This window comes from Suillus fuscotomentosus, assembly GCF_016647785.1.
Source record: "Suillus fuscotomentosus strain FC203 chromosome Unknown F5891scaffold_41, whole genome shotgun sequence".
Classification (NCBI taxonomy): domain Eukaryota; kingdom Fungi; phylum Basidiomycota; class Agaricomycetes; order Boletales; family Suillaceae; genus Suillus; species Suillus fuscotomentosus.
Genome location: NW_024539553.1, coordinates 481,000 through 502,740, shown reverse-complemented (window position 1 = coordinate 502,740; position 21,741 = coordinate 481,000). Strand labels below are relative to the sequence as shown.

The following is a 21,741-nucleotide window of genomic DNA, read 5'->3' as shown; positions in this document are numbered from 1 at the left end:
CACAAATAGGAAGCCGTGATTATCCCTGAAGAATGATACCTCGTACAAAGAACTTTGCTCTCCAGTCCTATTCACAGGAACAACCTCCCCACTCGACAAGCAAGAGACAAGTGTCCCAGTGTGGCTAGTACTCGAGGACATAGAAGAACAGAACTTGGGGGAAATTCCCGAGTTCCCCGCATTAGCATCGATGACCAGCGTTTATTCAAGACATATGAACCCATTCAATCCAGTACGAGTAACGGAAATCTTGCAGCAGATTAAGATCAGAGATGATTTAAGTCCAACACAATGGGATAAGGTGCGTGATCTATGTGCAGAATTTGCTGATACCTTTGCCCTAGCCGTTAGCGAAGTCTTTCCAGTAGACTTTAAAACCTTCAAGCTCACGTTTCCAGAAGGAACAAAGTTCACTACCAAGGTAAATCAGAGGCCACTGACATCACCACAACATGCGTTTCTCTATGAACGGCTAAACAAATTGGAAAACGCCGGGATAATATGGCGCATCGCCCCAGAAGATGTCAAGGCCGCCAGCCCCACTGTACTAGCCCAAAAAGCACACGGCTTGGGAAGTCTTCCAATTGAGGAACTCCTTCATCGTGTCAATGATCAATGTGCAGCACATGGGTTACCGACAAGGGATGACCTACCTCAACGACCACCAAACGCAACCGTCAACGCGACTGGAAACAGAACACCCAAATGGAGAGTATGTCAGAACTTTGCTGAAATCAATAGCGCCAGCCAAATACCACCAGTACCTCAGGGCGATATCAGGACAAAGCAACAATGACTTAGTGGACACTGGTGGATCAGCGTCATCGACTTTGCAGCAGGATTCTATGCAATACCGGTAGATGAGGAAACCCGGCCATACTTAGCATTCTTAACGGAAGGTCGAGGATATGACTGCTATTGTCGAATGCCATTTGGACTAACAGGCGCACCTACGAACTTCGGGGACATGGCTGCTATTGCGTTAAGAGATTTGATTGGGTTGTTGTTCAAGCTCTATGTTGATGATATGGGGATGGCAGGTGACATATTCGAGGAAAAACTAACACGCTTACGAAGATTTTTCGAACGAGTCAGAACCATGCATCTATCGTTATCGCCATCCAAGATGCAGTTATTTATGACTGAGATTGTCTTTGCAGGCACAAGAGTAGGATGAGATGGGATAAAGCCGGATGTTGCCAAGCTTTTGGCTGTCATAAACTGGGATATACCCAATACCATTCACAATCTCATGCAATTCCTCGGACTAACTGGTTATTTTAGATCATTAATCAAAGACTACGCCAGGAAAGCAGCACCTCTTACAGATCTAGTACGACGGTTAGGCACTCCCCCAGGAGGACAACACATAGGACAATATAAGTACAGGCAGCATCTACGAATGACCCAGCTCAAACCGCACTGGGGACCTAGACATACTGAAATGTTCTTAGAACTTAAGAAAATTTAGTAGGCGAACCCATTCTGAAAGGACCGCACTTTGACGGTACACCCTTCATTGTAACTACGGATGGCTGTCAAGAAGGATTCGGCGCAATACTGGCCCAGAAACATACCTCAATGCTCCCATCAGGAAAAGTGGTCACTGCGACCCATCCAATCGTGTTCGCGTCAAAACGAACCTCGGCTGCAGAAGAGAAGTACAAACTGTACCTGTTGGAATTTGCTGCACTAAAATTTGCTCTAGATCAGTTCTCGGACATTATCTGGGGGTCACCAGTAGAGATTGAGACTGACTGCCAAGCTCTAAGGGACACTCTACTAAGCCCGAAACTAAGCACAGCACACGCTCGCTGGAGGGATGGAATACTGGTGTATCACATTGTGGATGTCCGTCATTGACCAGGAGCAATGAACACAGCGGCCGATGGACTTAGCCAAAGCTTTGTGACAAGAGATCCCACACCAGGAGATGGAGCTGAATGGACCGTGAATGAGGACTGGGAAGCAGTGAGAGGAATCATGCAAGACTTATTCAAGGTAACATCATTGCAAACCACGTCAGGTTCTAACGACTCGGTCATAGCCAATCTACATACGTATCAGGTTCCAACAGGAACCTCTATTCCTAGATGTCGTCGAAGCTTTATGCGACCTCAACTCTGAGAAACCAGTCGCTGTCAAACGAAGAGCATGTCACCGAGCTAAATAGTTTTTTATTGCAGATAACAAACTATGGAAAGTACCTAACGACTCCTCCACTAGGGTCCGCAGCAAGTTATAATGTGTCACACAGGATGAGGCAATTGAGCTCGCATGCAATGAGCATGCAGAACATGGGCACTGGGGACACGACATGACGAAGCTTCAACTTATCGACCAAATCTGTAGCCTGCATCTGGATTGCTCAATCACCAAGGCCATCTTGGAATGTGGACAATGCAAAAACTTTGGAGCAACGCACCTGAATTCACTACTCAAGCCAATAGTCAGATGACACCCGTTCAAGCTTTTCGTCGCTGATTATTTAGCAATGCCAAAATCAAAAGGGGGTTTTACTAACATTCTTTTAATTATCGATACATACTCACAATTTGTTTGGGGATTTAAGCTCAAAACGCATGGAACAGCAAAGACAACAACCACAGGACTTGAGAAGATACGACATGAGTTCAACACGCTGGAAACGCTCATGATGGATGGTGGGAAACATTTCAACAACGCAGAGGTTCAAGCTTGGTGCGACAGCATGGCACAAAATGCTACGTCACCGCGGCCTATACGCCTTGGGTAAATGGGCTAGTGGAAGGTACTAACAGACTACTATTAGGAAGACTAAAGTACATACATGTGCGCGCCCCATCTCAGAGAAGACAACAGGACGACCATAGACCCCGAATCTGTTCCCACCAAGTGGTCAGACCACTTTGAAACAGCGATCGAACACCTCAACAGCTGTGTTCTACCCTCATTCCAGTTTTTGCCCAAGGAATTGTTACTAGGTCTTGTCGTCAACACCCCTCGCACCCCGCTCGAAGATACAATGAATTCTGTCGCTCCACAAGATGTTTACGTCCACTCTGCTTATGTGGCACAGCAACGCCTAGATGCATTTGGCAATGCAGTAGCCAACACTATGAAACGAAAGGCGGCCTTCGACAAAAAAGTCCTGTCGTCACACCAAGGTGAGGTATCATTCAGTCCTGGACAACTTGTTCAAGCATACACTAGCGATATCAACAATAACTTCAAATCATCTCGCAAAATTATTCTGCGCTGGTCAGCCCCATGTCGAATCGTCACCAAACGCACCAACTCCTATTCACTAGAAACCTTGAAAGGGTTCCCTATGACAGGATGGTATCATGCACGACATCTGCGCCTGTTTCTGCCTCGAGCAGGCACCCTACTGGCGGAGATAGAGAACAAGAAGATTGGTGAAGCTAGTGTTGTAGGTACTATGCAGTGAGGAGGTCAGCGACCCCAGAGCGTCGCATTTTTTAGAGGGGGCTATCTGTGTTAGAATGTTTGGCACCAGGGGCTTCCTAGGGGCCATTCTTAGTTAGGGATTCAGGGTTCTGGAGGTCTCGGACCCAGTTGGCAGAGCATTTAGAGTAGCAGTTTCCCAGGGTAGACACACATTCCAACCATCACCTGTTGGCACCCAGTGTCAAGGCGTAGCCTCTCCAGCGGCGCACTACAAGTCCATATGTGATTTCAAGAAACACTTCCGCGCGTCTATCAAATCGCATGACTTCGAACGCGGCGCCTTAGTGTTGGTACGCAACTCAAAGGTTGAATATGAACTGAGCAAGAAGACGAAGCCACGCTATTTGGGACCTATGATCATAGTGCGTCGCACGAAGGGAGGCTCATATATGTTGGCCGAGTTGGATGGCGCAATCTCAAAACTCCGGTTCGCCATGTTTCGCATCATCCCTTACTACCCATGTAGCAAGGAGCGCATATTGGTAACCCAAATGACTGGAGTAGACGATGAGAGCATTGACGAACTAGAAGTGTATGAAAATGTAGAACCCGAAGAAGATGAGCCTGAGTGTGCACAAGACGATTAGTGCGCGCGACCATATTTCCCACCCCGTGCATCATCCAATCATATTTGCGCACACGTGCATTCCTCAAAAACATTTAAAAAAAACACCAGATAATATGAAAACACAAAAATATTCCATTAAGTACATACTCTCAGTTTCACCCTGGGTTTCATCTGGTGATATCTTTCATCTCATTTGTTCATATAACACGCATTGCCTGCACATAAACCCCACAGACTCTAGAATATATCAACGCACCACGAAAAATGCTAATACCCCACAAGTACATACTGATCACTACCTTATTTGTATAGCGCGCGCATAATCACCTCTATAGACTTTCACTTCTAACGCGCGTGCGGCGCCACACACTTTTTCTAATTTTCATTCAAGCGTGCACGTGGCGCAACAAGGCAGAGATAGATGATGGAAGGCACGCGAAGAAGACAAGACGGGTGCGCACCCCGCAGAAAATTCAGTAAAGTCTATTGCATTACCTTGATCTCATCTCGTGCTTGTCCCTTACTTACATACTTATAATTTCATTTTCTTAGCCCAGTGAATCAGACGAGGACATGGACATGGACATGGGACAAGACAACACAGGATCTATTGCAAAGGCGCATTGGCACTTAGAAGGAAAACAAAGGCACATTGGCGCTTAGGAGAAAAGAAAAACAAACAAAGGTGCATCTACTTAAGGGAGTCATTGATCTGCCTCTCCAATTCAGCCCACTCGTTGGACATAGCGAAAAATTTGTTGGAATAGTTGAGGAGGTCCGCCTGTTGGGTGCATGCATACTGGCAGATCTGGAGAGTGGAAGTGCGCAGATGCACATTTTCCTCCTTCAAACATGCAGCCTCTGCGCAAGCCTCTTTCAACTCCACCTCTGGATCCTTGAACTTGTCCTTTCCCTTAGGCGCAGAACCAGATGCCAAAGGACCAACAGCGCACACAGGAATATTGCGCGAGGCGTGCACGACCTTTTCCTCCACAGTACGCTCTCCAACTATCTCCACATCCATCTCAGACTCCTCAGATTCTTCTTCATCGTTGACAGCAATGGAGGAAGCGGTCTCCTTTGCAGACTCAGCAATGGGACACTTAGGCAATGGCTTGCGCAGGCGCGCCTTAGGCGCCTCTGTATTGTTGCGCTTAGCTAATCCACTGCAATCAGTGGCACACACCAACAAAATATAAGAGGCGCGATGTAGAAACAACAATACTGTGAGGAACAAATGATGCTCCTGACTGTATCTAAAAAAAATGTTGTAGGTCGTGCATTGCCTAGTCTGCTTGCTTGAGATGGCAAGCACGTTCGAACCTTAAGGGGAAGCGAGTGCAGTGAAGATCTCAAGGTACCTGCTGAAGCGAGGCGTGAGAAAGCGCAGGTGCGCGCAAGGCACGAAGGCGCGGGAACGCGCGCACGTGCTGCGTGAAGCACGGGAAAGTGTGTGCACGTATGTGGAAACAATAGAGAGGTTAGACTTAAGTGATAATATGATGCAAGATAAGAGAAGAGAGATGTGAAGTGTAGACAAAATGGATTTCTACTATGTTCTACTAAGTAGTAAGTGGGTGCAAAGTTAAGTCAAATAAAAGTAAAGTAAAGTGAGGTAAGGTAAAAAGGTGAGGAGTAGTATGTACTGCTGGCGCTTATATAGCGCGCCTAAGCACTGTAATGTGGAGCTGAAGCGCTACCGAGTAGGTATGTAGAGATATATATAAGTAAGGGTCCATGATAAAAATAAGGTGGAATAATATACAATGAGAGAAACAGAAATATATGCACTAGAGAACTTGGAGGACAGTTGATGGATGCATCTGGATGGCTGGTGCTATAGGGCGCTCAAGCGCAGGAAAGTGCGCTGTAGAAACTACAATACAGAGAGGAACAAAAGAGGCTCCTAACTGTATCTAAAAAATGTTGTAGGTTGAGTGTTGCCTAGTCTGCGTTACTTGAGGAGACAAGTGCGTTCGACCCTAAAGGGGAAGTGAGTGCTGCCAGGATCTAGAAGTGTGCGCTGAAGCGAAGCACGAGAAAGCGCAGGTGCGCGCAAGGCGCGGGAACATGCGCGCGTGCGGAAATGAGAAGGAGTAAGCTTAAGTGAGGATATGATGTAAGATAAGAGAAGAGAGGTGCCAAGTGCAGACAGATAGATTCTCAACTATGATTTTCTAGGTAGTAAGTAGTAGGTAAAGTTAGAGGTCAAGTTCAGTGGTAAAAAGTAGTTTTGAAAGTAAGTTGTACTATGTACTGCTGGCGCTTATATAGCGCGCCTAAGTGCGGTCATGCGGAGCCAAAGCGCTACCGAGTAGGTATGTAAAGATATATATAAGTAAGGGTCCATTATAAAAATAGAGGTGGAATGATATGCTAATAAAAGAAATGGAAATATACGCACTAGAGGGCTTGGTGGACAGTGGATGGATGCTTCTGGATGGCTGGTGCTATAGGGTGCTCAAGTGCGGGAACGCGCGCGCGCGCGCATATACATTGCGAAGCACAGGAAAGCTGCGCCTCATATAGGAATAGCTGTGGACAGTACACAGAGTGGTGCTGCGAGTTTGTGCTGTATACTCCCTAGTGGGAATTGCCATATCATGCCATGAGAGGCATGATTCTCTACAGCACACGCATATACATCGCGAAGCATGCGAATGGTGCGCGCATGGCGCACATTGTGCGGGAAAGCTGCGCCTCATATAGGGATAGCTGCGGGTAGTGCACGGAGTGACACTACAAGTTCGTGCTATGTACTCCTTGGTGGCAACTTCCATATCACGCCATGAGAGGCATGAGTCTCTACAGTGACTTACAGAAAGTGCAGGCACACTTGGACACATCACAAGGAGGGCAGCGGCAGCCAGGTGCGCCTCCCCAATCTATGTCCTTGGTGATGCAAGCACCACAGCGCCATGCCTTGACCACAGACATGCGCCCGACATGAGGCTAGCGCAGCCAAACACGTTAGTAGAATAGTGCGATAGCAGGAAACAGAATGCGCACCTGTTTACTGGCATCAGTACCAGACGGGTCAGTGGCGCGCATCTCGACCTCAGGTGTGCCACTTGCTTGGGAGGCGCCTCAGGAACTGCCTCTACCACCTTCACCTTCCATCCCTTCACAATCGCCTCAACATCCTTGCAAGTCTTCCACCCCTGCCTCAGGAACTTAGAGCTCTTGTCATCCAAATCGAGCACAACGCCCAATTCACCTGCGCACACGGAACATCCATTCAAGGTGGTCTAGAACCATTAAATCCCAAAGAGATCAGACAAGTAAGCACACTCACCAGGACAGAGTGCCACTCACACAACAACATCTCTTGATCCTCGAGGAGCTCCGGCTTGAGATCAGGCACCGACATCACACAGCCCTCCAAGGAGACCAGGATAGAGGCCCAAGCAGTGGAGAGGCGATTGGTATTGGACTCCGCACTAGCATCAGCCATAGGCGCGTCCTCATGTGGTCCTTGCACCACAGGCTCAGGCTCAGCGGATGGAGAAGAGTTCAGCATAGTGATGTTGAAGGGGGCCATGATGAGATTGATAAGAAGGAAGTCAAGAGATCGCGAGAATGCATCCATCTTCTTATCAACATCTCCCCCGATTACATCATCGATGCTCGCGATTATCAAAGGATGACCCTACTCTCGCAATCACCTGATCCCTGTCTATCACCACTTCCCTAAGTCCAAGATCCCACGCTATAGCACTGAGTGGGGACACTCAGAATGTAAGTCTGCAGGAGATGTAGAGACTCGTGCGTCTCAATGCCGAGTATGCGGCCCTTATCCACACATTCCTATGTGATCCAGCTCTAATCCAAAAGGACCAGTCTAGCGCGCCTTACCTGCGCTTGCACGCGCATTCGTGCACCTCCTCCTAGGTCTTCGCACTACTGTCCATCCATTCGTCCCATGTCCTTGCTGATTCGCTGGTGCGTTATTCTTATCTCTTTCATTGAACTAACAAAATCTTTGGTCCGGCGTCCACATTTACTTATAGAAATGAAAGCTGTGACGACTGTGATGTTGATGAGTACGATACCCTTGACTACAAGAACTAGATCTACGGTTAGTAAAGCTCTTTGACATGGCCTACATGATACTAGTGACACTAGCCTATGATCAACCACAAACACTATCACAGAAAGTATCAACTAGTGCTATCCTGGGTGTCTCGTATTCACAAATACATATATGTAAATATATTCACGGCGGACAATCCATGCGACTTGGAAGCGCCTATACTAGTTATCCATCCCTACTTGAAAACCCTGACTGCCAACTGATGGCAAAGTTTGAACTCAGATAATCACATGGCTGACTCTTGTTCGCTCGCTCTACTCGCAACCGCAGACTCAGAATACTTTCTCATACGTCTTCATACTATCTCGAGTCATCAAATTGAAACAGCAGAATTTGTATGGAAGTAGTGTTGCCCAACTTTGTTTGTGCTGAATAGAGCGGAGCCTCGCTTGAAAGGAGAGCTCTCGGATAGTAGGTTATGCTGACTACTTGAATTCCTGAAATAGATTTGAGCTTGTCACTGAACTTTGCGTAAAGGTAAACTTTCCTAGGTCGTCATTTTCCTGACAATATCTAACTGCTCACTGTCAGTCAAACTGCACCAAACAGTGTAGCCGAAGGGTACTATTTGAGTCGCAATCATGCTCCTTCCTCGCCCCAATTACTTCCACCTGCCATGTCTGAGGCACAGGAATCTCAGTGCAGTCAACATCGTAAATCAGTCGATGCCCTTCAACTGGGTCCCAGGAAAAGACTGTGGGTATTTCTATCTGCAGAAATTAATTGCCACTGATGATCACAATCTTATTACAGGAGCGCAACTGACCCGTTGGTACACTATGGCCGTCATTCTGGGCAAACAATCCACGCTCTCTGCAACTTTCAAGCCCTTCTTACAAATGGAATTTTACGGATGGGAGAATTGGCCGAGATTCCAGAGGAAAACTTTACTGCAGAGTACGTCACTTTTCTGCAGAGTTGTACGCATCAAATTCAACCTTTTAAGGGAACGGCGCGAGCATCATATCTTTCAAGAGCTCCTCAAATCTGTGGCAGGGCTGGAAGAGCGCCTGTTGCAAGGTGGAGATGATGAAGTTGATGCTGTCGCTGAGTTGGCAAGTATCTCAGTTTTCTATGTCTTCAACTTAGCCTCTCATTTTACACATCATAAGTTCACCAAAGGTGCATCTGGAGCAAGGGGTGACAATACTAAGAGCCTCAAAGGCAGTGTCCTCAACTGGATTACTCCTAAGGGGCAGAGTCTTGTTCCTCCTCTTGCTCACAACATGAAAATCGATTGTGGTTTCCATCATGAACGGACAGGTGCCTTGCTTTGTCCAGCTGGCCTCGACTGGTCTAATGCAGAGTGGGTATCTCATATGTCTGTTTCCTTGACATACATACTAAAGAAATACAGGACAAAAACTAAGCTACAAAATGGCGAGATTATCGTGACCGGAGATCAGTGGCCATTGTTTCTGTATGCTGACTACCATTACGACCCTGAGGATCCATGGAATGGTCTGTTACGAAGTGCCTTATTAGTTTCTCTACAATACCAAACTTCGCAATGTTTTTTTTTTCATTCTAACCAAAGTCACAGGCATATAAACACGTTTTCACGTCCCCCAGCTCCATGGATAAAGAACCAAAGGCCACTTGTTCAGGTTAACCTCATCTCCTGTGTTCTCACATACGGACATGGTCACTGACTCGGAAAGGTTCTACAACTCCATTTTGGAGGTGTTCGAAGACCTGGATGAGAAACAAGAGGTAGATGACCTAGTTGTCTGGTGGAATAGGTGATTGAAAACTCGACATCTCTATTCTGAGGATACTCATGTTTTTAGGCAAATTTTCCCTTCGTACTCGATGCAACGGGGGTTGCCGGTGGGATGGGAGTAGCGGACAGGAGGAGCAGGCAGAGGGGTGCCAGGGGTCTCGGCGGTCCCAAGGGTCCCAACCACACATAGACATGTAGCACGACACGCGTTAGACGCATTCCATTCCATTCAGTCCAGTCTTAGCAGCCTGAGGTTCCTCCTCCTCTCTTGAGCATAGGGTAGAGCCGGGTCCACCTGGTGATGAGAGTGGGACAACGACCTATTGCATGACGGAATGAACGTTGCCAGCAGCAGCCGAACAAAGATCAGAACCAGAATCAGACCGACTCACCATAGAAGACATTGCTCGCATACGACATCTCACATCTCAAAGTTTCCTACTAACCAACACTCAAACTCCTTCGCCTGCCTCACCAGAATACTACAGGCAGGGAAACACCTACAGAACAGATCTAACAACTCCCCGCCGTCCATGCAACATTTCAGCCCCTCCGCATCTACAACAGTCCGTCCGTGTGGGGTCACCATCGGAAAACGAACCGGATAGTCCTACAACGCGCCTACGTCCAGCGCGGTTCACACCGAACTATCATGTCAGTGGTTCCACCACACCGAGCTCCACATCTTCATTCGTAAATACCAAACCTTTCCCAACACCTTGCCCGCCAACGCCAGTCATGAGCGGCGACAACCCGCACCCAATCCCATTGTTCCACGGCGACTATAGGGAAAAAGAAGAGCCATCATTATGGTTTGCGCAGTTCCAACTATCCCTACCAGACAACTACTCTGACGTACAACACGTACGACGGCTCAAGATGCAGCTCGCACCAGGGAGCATAGCAGATCAATGGTTCGATGGCATCTCAGTAGCCTGTAGCTCGTTTAATCAGTTACAAGGGGAATTCATGATAAGGTGGCCGCCGCCAAAGCCACCCCAGTATTCACGAGCACAGCAGAAGGAGCGCGTTATGGCGCAGGTGCTGAAAGAGGAGGACATTGGAGTATGGCTACCAGGAGAACCCACGGGCAATTACGGACACATCACTTGGGCCAACAAAGTGATGCACATCGCCATGGGTATGGGCGACAGCACAGGACTCTTGGTGGAGTACGCACTCGAAGGAATACCCAACGTACTCAAGGACCACATGACATGTTCTTACGCATCGTGGCAGGAATTCCTTCAAGATGTAGAGAGCGTACCAGCGGTCAAACTGAAGAGAGCTAAGGAAGATCTGAACATGAACCGAACACGAGACACTGACATTGCACAATTGAAAGCTCACAATTCGTCAGCACTCAATACACTTCCCTTCCAGTTTGCGCAACTATCCATGGACAGCGGGCGCTCTCCACAACCGTACTACCAAGCACCACGCGCATATGCCAATCCTAATCCATTCCCCCAGCTACCTCCAAATAACTCGAGCACTACGTTAACCCAAGGAATACCTCTTGCACCAATGAGCAGACCAATACGGAACATGGGAGCAGGGATTATGGGATGGCGAGGCAGCCCATTCACACGCGCAGCTCTTACGAGAGCACAAATCATGGAGAAGTTGAATATGGTACCGCAACGTCAGAACACGGAGACAGGAATGCGCCAATACAAGGCAGATGTGAACACATGGCATCGCATGCACGGTGTAGAAACAACAATACTGAGAGGAACAAAAGATGCTCCTAACTGTATCTAAAAATGTCGTAGGTCGAGTGTTGCCTAGTCGGCATTACTTGAGGAGACAAGTGCGTTCGACCCTAAAGGGGAAGTGAGTGCAGCAAAGATCTAGAGGTATGTGCTGAAGCACAGCGCGAGAAAGCGCAGGTACGCGCAAGGCGCGGGAACACGCGCGCGTATTAGCGCGAAGCACAGGAAAGCGCGCGCGCGTATGCAGAAATGATAGACTATGCTTAAGTGATGATATAAAACAAGATAAGAGATGTGAGATGTGATGTGCTAATGAATAGGTTTCTACTGCGACTTTCTAGGTATTAAGTAGGTAAGTAAAGATGGGTGAAAAAGTAAGTGAGTAATAGTATGTACTGCTGGCGCTTATATAGCGTGCCTAAGTGCGGTCATGCGGAGCCGAAGCACTACCGAGTAGGTATGTAAGGATATATATGGGTGAGAGTCCATGATAAAAATAAAGGTGGAACACTATGCTAATAAAGGAAATGGAAATATACGCACTAGGGAGCTTGGTGGACAGTGGATGGATGCATCTGGATGGCTGGCACTATAGGGTGCGCAAGCGCGGGAACGCGTGCGCACGTATACATCGCGAAGCGCGGGAATGGTGCGCGCATGGCACGCATCGCGCGGGAAAGCTGCGCCTCATATAGGAATTGCTGTGGACAGTACACAGAGTGGTGCTGCGAGTTGGTGCTGTATACTCCCTTAGTGGAAACTGCCATATCACGCCATGAGAGGCATGAGTCTCTACAACGGCACTGAGGGAATTCCATCTATAGAACGTCCATATCCACTGCGCCCAGGTACAGCAATTGTCGGATCGGGAGAATGTTATACCTGTGGTATGGTCACGGAACCAATGCATCTCAGCTCGCAATGCACTGCAACGGAGACATTACGGCCTCAGGAGTCAAGATGGCGCCAACACATAGCAGCAATGTTAAGGCGAGCATCTCCCACGCAGACGACGACCCCCGCGTACACAATAACGCATGCCACGCAGACAACGCACCTGTACTATCAGCAATACGGGAATCCGCTATCACCACCCGTGTTCACAGTACAAGAGGATCAAGGCTGGTGGGATCACACCAATGCGTGGGCGCAGCAGGAGACAGGATATGAGTGGGAGCCGGAAAATTATGGGGGACCTCTACCCAACGTGGAGCAGTAGCAGTCCCCCAAACACAGACTCCATCTACGTACATTCAATCGCCCGCAAAACTGACACATACGCTACCTACTGTACATAATATTCCTACATCTATGCCGTCACCTTTCTCTCATTCTCACCTAGAACACACTGATGATATTAGCGCAGAAGTTTCATTATCTCCTTCCAAGTTAGACGAGGCAGATCCTATCGTCGCTATGGCAGACTCTTCCCCGGTTGTACCGTCTCTTACACAGAGCAATCCTATTACTGATGTTTATATGGTGGATGCTTCAGGAAATCCCATTCGAACAAGGACGAGCAACCCGTTCTTGATGGTCCCAATTCTACACGGACCACAAGGAGAAAAAGTCCGATTTTTAGCTATAGTTGACAATGGCGCGATGATCAACGCCATCGATACGGCAGCATTTCAACGAATAGCACGACGACTCACTCCGCTAAGTCCTTCGCAACGTACACTACGAATGGCTGATGGATCATTAGTACCTTCAACAGGCGTCTGGACAGGACAGGTCTCATGGGGACCCTTACAATTAGAAGCTTCATTCGAAGTCTTCCCTAGCGGAGGATTTTGGCGTATGTTGATAGGAAAACCATTGCTTGAACAGTCTCAGGCCATGCAGGACTACGGCAACGATTCCATCACGTTCGCATCTCAAGGATCGCAACACCGAATAAACAACCTAGCACCGTTCCAACCATTACCACTCCCATGCCTTCCAACTGCAATAAGTTTCCCAACTGCAACTAAGTTTCATTCCCCCTCTCAAACGTCCGAAGAATCCACTAATGTCACGAATATAGAAATACCATCGCAGCAAGATAAGCATAATGTATTGCACACGGAGGACACGGAGGACAATGCACTCTTAGGTGAAGTACTAGACATTGCGCATCCCAATCCGTCAAACGATATGTTCACCAGATTAACCTCTCTCGGACCGTTCTATCCACCATGGGTGGAGTTGATTGTGAACACCGTCCATTACGGACCACAACTTACGGACAACCAACGCCATATAGTACGGAATCTAGTTACGGAATTCGCTGACATATTTGCATTGTCAACAAGGGAAGTGAAACAGGTCGATTTTGTTAAGTTCCGGTTGTCGATACCTCCAGATGCAAGATTCTCCAAGAAAGTTCACCAATGCCCACTAACACAACCACAGTGAGAGTACTTGTTCCCGGTACTGGATGAGATGAGGAAGGCGGGGATCACCCGATTCATACCATCGGATGAAGTCAAAGTGGTAGCATCTACGGTACTTGTGCAGAAGACTCACTCGGGCACCAGTTTATCACTCGACGATATCCGGCAGATCGTTAATCAACAGTGTATAGAATTAGGTGAGCCGCTGGACCCTAATATCGATCCGAACTCAACACTGGATAGGATACTGGAACCTGTTGACTCATCGAAAGTGAAATGGCGAATCTGCCAGAACTTTAACGAAGTCAATAGGGTATCTAACGTAGCACCCACACCGCAAGGAGATATCAACGCGAAGCAACAACGATTAGCGGGACATGAGTACATTTGCGTCCTCGATTTCACAGCAGGATTTTATGCAATTCCGGTAGAGGAAGAGAGCCAGCCATACTTATGCTTTTATACAGAAGGTCGTGGATATGAAGCATACTGCCGGATGCCAATGGGAGTACAAGGTGCGCCATCGTGCTTCAGTGATCTTACAGCTCAAGCACTCCACGACATCATGTTAAAGCTACTCTTGGAACTATACGTAGATGATGGAGCAATGGTGGGTGATAACTTTCTAGAACTATTAGGACAACTATGCATGTTCTTCGAACGATGTCGCAAGCTAAGTCTATCATTATCACCATCTAAAACCATGCTTTTCTTTACAGAACTTGTTTTTGGTGGAGCATGAGTGGGATGCGATGGTATCAAGCCAGATACAGCAAAGATTGCGGCAGTAGCTGAGTGGCCAGTTCCTAAGAATCTACTAGAATTGATGCGCTTTTTAGGTTTAACAGGTTATTTCCGAACTCTTATCAAGAATTATGCTAGGATCGTAGTTCCCCTCACAGATCTACTCTGGAACTTAGACTTGCCATCGGCAGACGTCAAAGGAGCGAAAAGGAAGTATTGACAATTCCTGAGAGACCGCAACCTCACACAATTCTGGGAACCACGCCATACTTGAGCGTTCTTACGACTCAAGCAGATATTAGTATCAGAACCCATCCTCAAGGCACCGAAATTCAACGGCACCCCATTCATAGTTACAAGCGACGGGTGTAAAGACGGATTCGGTGCTGTCTTGTCACAACGTTTCACAACTCAACTTCCCTCAGGTGACACGATAGCCAGAACACACCCGGTCGGATTCACTTCGAAACGCATGTCACCGGCAGAGGAACAATACAAACCATATCTACTGGAGTTTGCAGCACTTAAGTTCGCCTTCGATCACTTTGGAGGAACGATTTGGGGCTTCCCAGTAGAAATTGAGACGGACTGTACCGCCCTTCGAGACACACTGCTCAACGACAAGGCATCAATAGTACATGCAAGATGGAGAGACGGTATCTTAGCATACCAGATAACTGCCATACGACACAGAGCAGGAACTACTAACATGGCAGCAGATGCGTTGAGTCGACGAATGTCAGGGCAACCATGGAAAGATGGAGATGGCAGCGCATGGTCTGTTAGTGAAGACTGGGAATCAGCACACGGCTTAGTAAATGACTTACTGCATCTCGACAATACTGACACAATGACTACAGAGCTCAAGTCACGCTTCGCAAACAAACCCTTGTTCATGGAAGGTAATAGAGGCCATACATAACCTTGATAGCGCCAAGTCAGAGCAAGATCGTAGACGGGCACGGCATAGGGCACTGGGGTATAGCATCGAAGAAGGACGCCTTTGGCGTATTGCAGATGGCAAGTCTATTAGGGCACGACTGCGGTTAGAATGCATGTCGCAAGCAGAAGCAATGGAGATGGCTAGACAAGAACACGCCAACAATGGCCACTGGGGTTGCGACCTCACCAAGCTCAAGCTAATGGACCGTATATACAGTCCAAGACTCGATCGATCAGTCACAAATGCAATTCTCGCATGTCCGCAATGCAAGAACTTCGGATCAGCACAACTTCACGCATTGATGTATCCCATCACCCGTCGCCATCCATTTGAACTACTCGTTGCTGATTATCTTTCTCTCCCTAAGGGAAAGAATGGATTTCACAATGTACTACTCATCTTCAACACGTACTCGCAGTACACGTGGGGCTTTAAGCTTAAAATCCACGGAACAGCGAAAACGACCATCGACGGACTGAAAGCCATAACGCACAACTTCCGAGCACCGGAGACATTCATGACGGATGGAGGATCACACTTCGACAATGGGGATGTACGTGCATGGTGCACAGTGCACAACACGAAACCACATGTAGTCACGGCATACTCACCATGGATAAACGGCTTAGTAGAGAATGCAAATGGGAAGCTTCTGGGACAGTTGAAACGACTATGTAGTCCAAGCTTAGGAGAAGACGAGTATGAAGACGTACGGGCAGAGGATATATCACGCGCGTGGCCAGACCATTTCGACGACGCAATTAGGCACCTTAACGAACGCATCATCCCCGCATTCCAATATTCACCTAAGGAGCTATTACTGGGACTAGTCGTCAATACGATACCCACGTCCGCGTCACACACCAGCAGTGAGCCTTCCGCCATCGACATTGAAGTACACATGGCATATGTGGAACAGCAACGTCTGGACGGAGCAGATCAAGCAGTCTCTCATGCCCACAGGCACAAAGCGGTTTTCGATCGTCGGGTTCTCAAATCCCATTCAGGTGAAGTCATCTTTGAACCAGGTCAATTAGTACAAGTCTATGCTAACACATTAGATATGACACTCGCGTCATCAAGGAAACTACAACCCCGGTGGTCAGCACCAAGACGCATCACATCCAAGATAGGGAACTCATACACCATCAGTACATTGGAAGGATTCCCCATCAACGGATTGTTCCATGCGAGAAGGCTGCGCCTGTTCATTCCACGAGACGACACAGCGCTCACATCTCTTCAAGAGACGCTGACAGAGAGCATTGCTGAAGAAGACTTGCCCAACGTATGGGACCAAGAGCTAGACGCAGACATGGAAGAACCGAGTACGGAGAGCGAGAGTGTGCAAGGCACAGAGGACGAGAGTGGTTGAGAGCAGAGCAGGATCACGCCCCCGGAGGTGCGCTTTAGAGGGGGGGCACATGCAACGGGGGTTGCCGGTGGGACGGGAGTAGCGGACAGGAGGAGCAGGCAGAGGGGTGCCAGGGGTCTCGGCGGTCCCAAGGGTCCCAACCACACATAGACATGTAGCACGACACGCGTTAGATGCATTCCATTCCATTCAGTCCAGTCTTAGCAGCCTGAGGTTCCTCCTCCTCTCTTGAGCATAGGGTAGAGCCGGGTCCATCGAGCACCCAGTATCCTCTCATGAAGAACAGTGCGTTGGTGAGGATTCAGGAGAAGCGAGCACAAATGAAAGAGCCAGGTTCAGTCCCTGATGGTAGTAGCAGCAGTATGTAGCAGAAATCCAGCACATAATAGTTGATTATACCTAGCCAGAGAATCTATGTTCTGCTACAACAAATGATCGTGCATATGTGAGTAGCTTGAGACAAACACCGCAGAAATGATTGTACCCAGCATCAGACTGAAACTGTATGGATATGTTTTTACCAACAGTAGCAGTCCATGCATCTTGGTCAATATATTATCTGCATTATACGACAGATGCAGCATACATCATTTTATTCTTGTCCCAAATTTACCAGTAAGGTGATGCTAGACAACGAGTAGTGAATACTGTGCTGATCAGACACAACCTCCATCTGTTTGATGTCATTTGTGTGAGTCACAAAGACAGTGATTCATTATATTTATATATACTAATGTTGGTGAAGCATCACAATTGCAAAGGACCAGCACACCTTTATGATACTATGTCTGTTTGATGTCGTTCCATCTGTTTGATGTCATTTGTGTGAGTCACAAAGATAGTCATTCATTATATTTATAGATACTAATGTCGGTGAAGCATCACACAGTCATTCATTATATTTATATATACTAATGTTGGTGAGGCATCACAATTGCAAAGGACCGGCACACCTTTATGATACTATGTCTGTTTGATGTCGTTCCATCTGTTTATGTCATTTGTGTGAGTCACAAAGATAGTCATTCATTATATTTATATATACTAATGTTGGTGAAGCATCACAATTGCAAAGGACCAGCACACCTTTATAATACTATGTCTGTTTGATGTCGTTTGTGTGAGTCACAGAAGAAGCCATCCATTGTATATGTAGATATATATAGATACTAGTGTTGGTGACTGCATCATAATTGCCTAATGCACATATATGGCAGTCAGTGTATCAAGCTTGACAGTGAAGTTTCATCCCTGCATATCTTGCGGGTTCTGCCATGTCCATCCTACCATGTAAAGCTTGACAATGGGACCTATCATTATTGCACTTATTGTAGCAATTTTACTTATGATAATTCTTTATATATCTATACAATTTCGTCATTGAATGTCTGATGCAGATGCGAACATCGCCATCTTGCCGTCCTTCAGAGAATACATCACCGTCGAAAGCTCCTGCATGACTTTGCGTTTCGAACAATTCTGTTCTCATTGGGGAAGTCTGAGAGCTAGGAGTTGGTGGTTGCGTGTTCATAATATCTTTGACAATCGAAGCAGAGCGGGAATTTGCTTCCAAGATGTGTGTCGAGTGGTACAGAATCACGTGTGCCCTCCTTCTTCAAGCTGAGTGTAATGCGTGACATCATTACGACCTTGTGAAGGAACATGGTCGAGGATAAGAAACTCATGATCTGCGTAAATCGGACTCACCGTTAATCTGCAAAATTTATCCATCGATGTTTGAAAATCAGCTCCTGGATTACCAATCCACCACACTCACATAAGTTCAAGTCTGAAAAGAATTTCAGTTTTAGAGCATGTCAGTTAGCCGTGCCGCACGACACATAGAAGACGTACTGTCCAGTGATGTTCTTCAAGCCCTCTGGAGCCCTCACAACCATGACGGTAAAGATAAGGTTTATGGTACACATTACACTGTTAAATTAAATCATATAAAAGTCTGCAATTATTCGATCCAGGAGCGTACCTGTAGAATAAAACTCCATCTGCAAACAGCGTGTGGACGATATGCCCTGCTTCCTTATTTTTTATCGAGGGCAATGTTCGGTTCAAAGTCAAGGTAAAAACGACCGTGTCATAGAGGAGAGGGACCCATGCCCATGAGGATGCAAGACTCTTTCTGAGTTCACTTTCAGTACTCCACGAACTGAATTAAAGCATGGATAACATACACAGAATTAGAGAATTCCATGCTGACAAGCTATGTGAAAACCGTGAGTAGATGAGATAACAAGCGTCCAGATAGATGGGTTCACAATGTATAAAAGAGGAGTGAGGGACAGCTGATCGACAGATTAAGTGGACCCGAACTGCAGGTCAAACGACTTTGATACTCACCTACGCCGTGAGACAACAGCCAAGCGCCAACTGCGACCCAAACAAACAATAACGATGCTACAAGGATCACAACACATCTGTTGTCGTGGTACATAGCTCGAACGCTGATGGATAGGGTTTGAGAATTGTGCATGGTGATAACTAGTACATTTCGATTGAGAGCTCACCGCAGGAACATCATTAGTCCCACAACTTGAATCCCAACTGCAGTCATGGCCCCCTCGTACCGAACGAAATGCTCGCATCTATGCGCCTGTCACAACACACTGAAGCTGAGAATTGTATGTCTTACTTCTGCATTGCTCGTTAGGTTATCTTCATCAAAAAAGAACAGAAAGTATACTAACTATGAACGACCAAGAAGGCAGGCTATATGCTTCATGATAATTAAAGCACTGGTCGGCTCGACAGGTATCCAGAACTTACCAACAAGGTTCACGATGAAACCGATAGGTGTGAGGTACCGATTCTACATCGAAGTAAGGCAGGAAACATCATTTTCGGCCCATTGACGTACGAGCAAGAATAAGAATGTCACTGAAAATTGATGTCACCACCAAGAAAATAATCTATGGGCGAGCTTACAGAGGTTCTTCGGACGACCCCATATCATCTCCACCTGTGGTAGGTTAGCCGATGGGCCAGAAAAATAGTAAAGACAGACCTCGTCTGCAAAAGTGATTGTATGATCCCACACCAGAATTGTGAAGCCAAGGACGCCAACAGCCTATCTCCTCAGCCTAAATTATTGTATGTGTATTTGATAACCTACAACAGTTTGAGAACTGGTAGGAGTGGTGAGGAAACCGAGGGACATAGCACGAGACATGACTCTTACGCTTCCAGCGCCTCGCTGATGATTTCGGCGTTCAGTGGGAGCGACATTGTCAAAGTGGCTCTTGGACCCAATAGTTGTGCTATGAACAGAAGGGCAAATGGTGCCGCTGATCCTAAGAAAAGAAAAAGGTACGCGGGGGAGTCAGATCAGCGAAACCTCGCTGCTCATAAATATGTACATACTTGTATACTTGTGATGTCCCCGAGACGTGGATATCGGACATTACCGCGACATAGACTTTGCCAAGATACCAAGCGTCAATGAACCACGATACTTGATGCTTGATGCACTGATGATCAAACGACAGCTGTGCTCAAAATGCGAGCGATGCTACACAGCCTACGAGGCGTCTGTAGTTTACGAGAGTTTACGTGATTGCAGGGAAGTCCACGGCAAGTCTGCCAAATTCAAATTCTGTTAGTGAAGGCTTGAATAAAACTTTGTCCGCCCTAAAGTTCAGAACCGGGCACAGCAGAGCAAGGTATCTTGACCATGCGTTATTTGATACCACCCACAGCGGGAACGGCGGATTGACGGAGTACGCCCTACATCGATGCCATCTGGGGATTTGGGTTGGGACGAGATACGGGGTCCCGGGACGCAATAGCAATGTCCTATATATAGAATCTCACTCTCAATGGACAAAAATTGGATGCAAAAAAAGGTAACACGACATCCTGACCAAGAGACTGGTGGTAGTGCTCGGCCACTCTGCGTCGAAGTTTAGGAATAGAAGTTAGGGACAAGAAAGCTTCAACGAGGCCACGGAGTACTTCGATGTCCATAAGCCGTGGGCCAACGAAAAACAAGACATGGGCATCGTACCTATCACAAAACCCTTGGTAGGAAAAGAGCGACTATCTCCATTAGTCCAAGGTCTGCTTAGGGGACACTAGACCGAACCTTAGATACTTATGGGTGAGTCGAGTCAACCTATAAATTGCAACAGCGAACAAGGCTTTCGATAACGTACAGCCACAATCACAGCTGCAGCGACTGATCGTGGGACACGCTGCATTACGATGTCACCCAGATTTGCATTTGGTGCTCAGGTGCAGTTGGCAGTTCCTCGACTGACCGTGTCCGAATCTACAGTGATGGAAAAACACGTTTGAAACGATGATATCTGCGACAGAAACGAGGTAAAAAAAATAACAGAAGGCAGTGAGCCAGTGATTATGACGGAAGTAGGCTGTGTCACATGCCAAGGTACAACTTGCCTGCCGCCTTGTTGGTCCACCAACATTGCTGGCCTCGAGGTTACGGAATATCTGACAAGTCCGTGTATACCGGATCCATTCTCTTGAGTCTCCGCTTCTCACTCGTGGATCAAAAACTCTGGCAATTGACAGGTTCGCGAATTCATGTGCGGAGGGGTGTGACATGAGAAATTGAGCCTGACTTTGTCGGAAAGATGCATTCAAAGCCCCTTGACGCAGCCTGCGTACAGATGAGGTGAATATACCTTCATAAGGAGAAAGGGCCCGATACTCGCGTCATCGCAGTGCTCATTTTCTACTGCTAGCTTCTAGTGATGCCGCAGTCCGGTTCTGAACTTCGGT

General features: G+C 47.3%; 2 protein-coding genes across 2 annotated transcripts; one reads left to right on the top strand and one right to left on the bottom strand.

The window, feature by feature from the left end:
* Nucleotides 1-8,727: 8,727 nt before the first annotated feature.
* On the top strand, nt 8,728-9,857 carry F5891DRAFT_1129640 (uncharacterized protein; the record flags this gene model as incomplete). Its single annotated transcript, XM_041364417.1, has 7 exons — nt 8,728-8,807; nt 8,865-9,008; nt 9,058-9,166; nt 9,224-9,417; nt 9,469-9,595; nt 9,649-9,674; nt 9,719-9,857. 7 exons carry the CDS (start codon nt 8,728-8,730, stop codon nt 9,855-9,857), a joined length of 819 nt encoding a protein of 272 aa, XP_041223821.1.
* An 8,634-nt stretch (nt 9,858-18,491) lies between these two features.
* On the bottom strand, nt 18,492-20,065 carry F5891DRAFT_956035 (uncharacterized protein; the record flags this gene model as incomplete). Its single annotated transcript, XM_041375380.1, has 9 exons — nt 18,492-18,635; nt 18,828-18,918; nt 18,971-19,132; nt 19,296-19,445; nt 19,509-19,594; nt 19,751-19,810; nt 19,859-19,878; nt 19,927-19,960; nt 20,006-20,065. Coding segments are annotated over 9 exons (807 nt in total), but the record flags the coding sequence as incomplete, so codon positions are not given.
* Between the last annotated feature and the right edge of the window lie 1,676 nt (nt 20,066-21,741).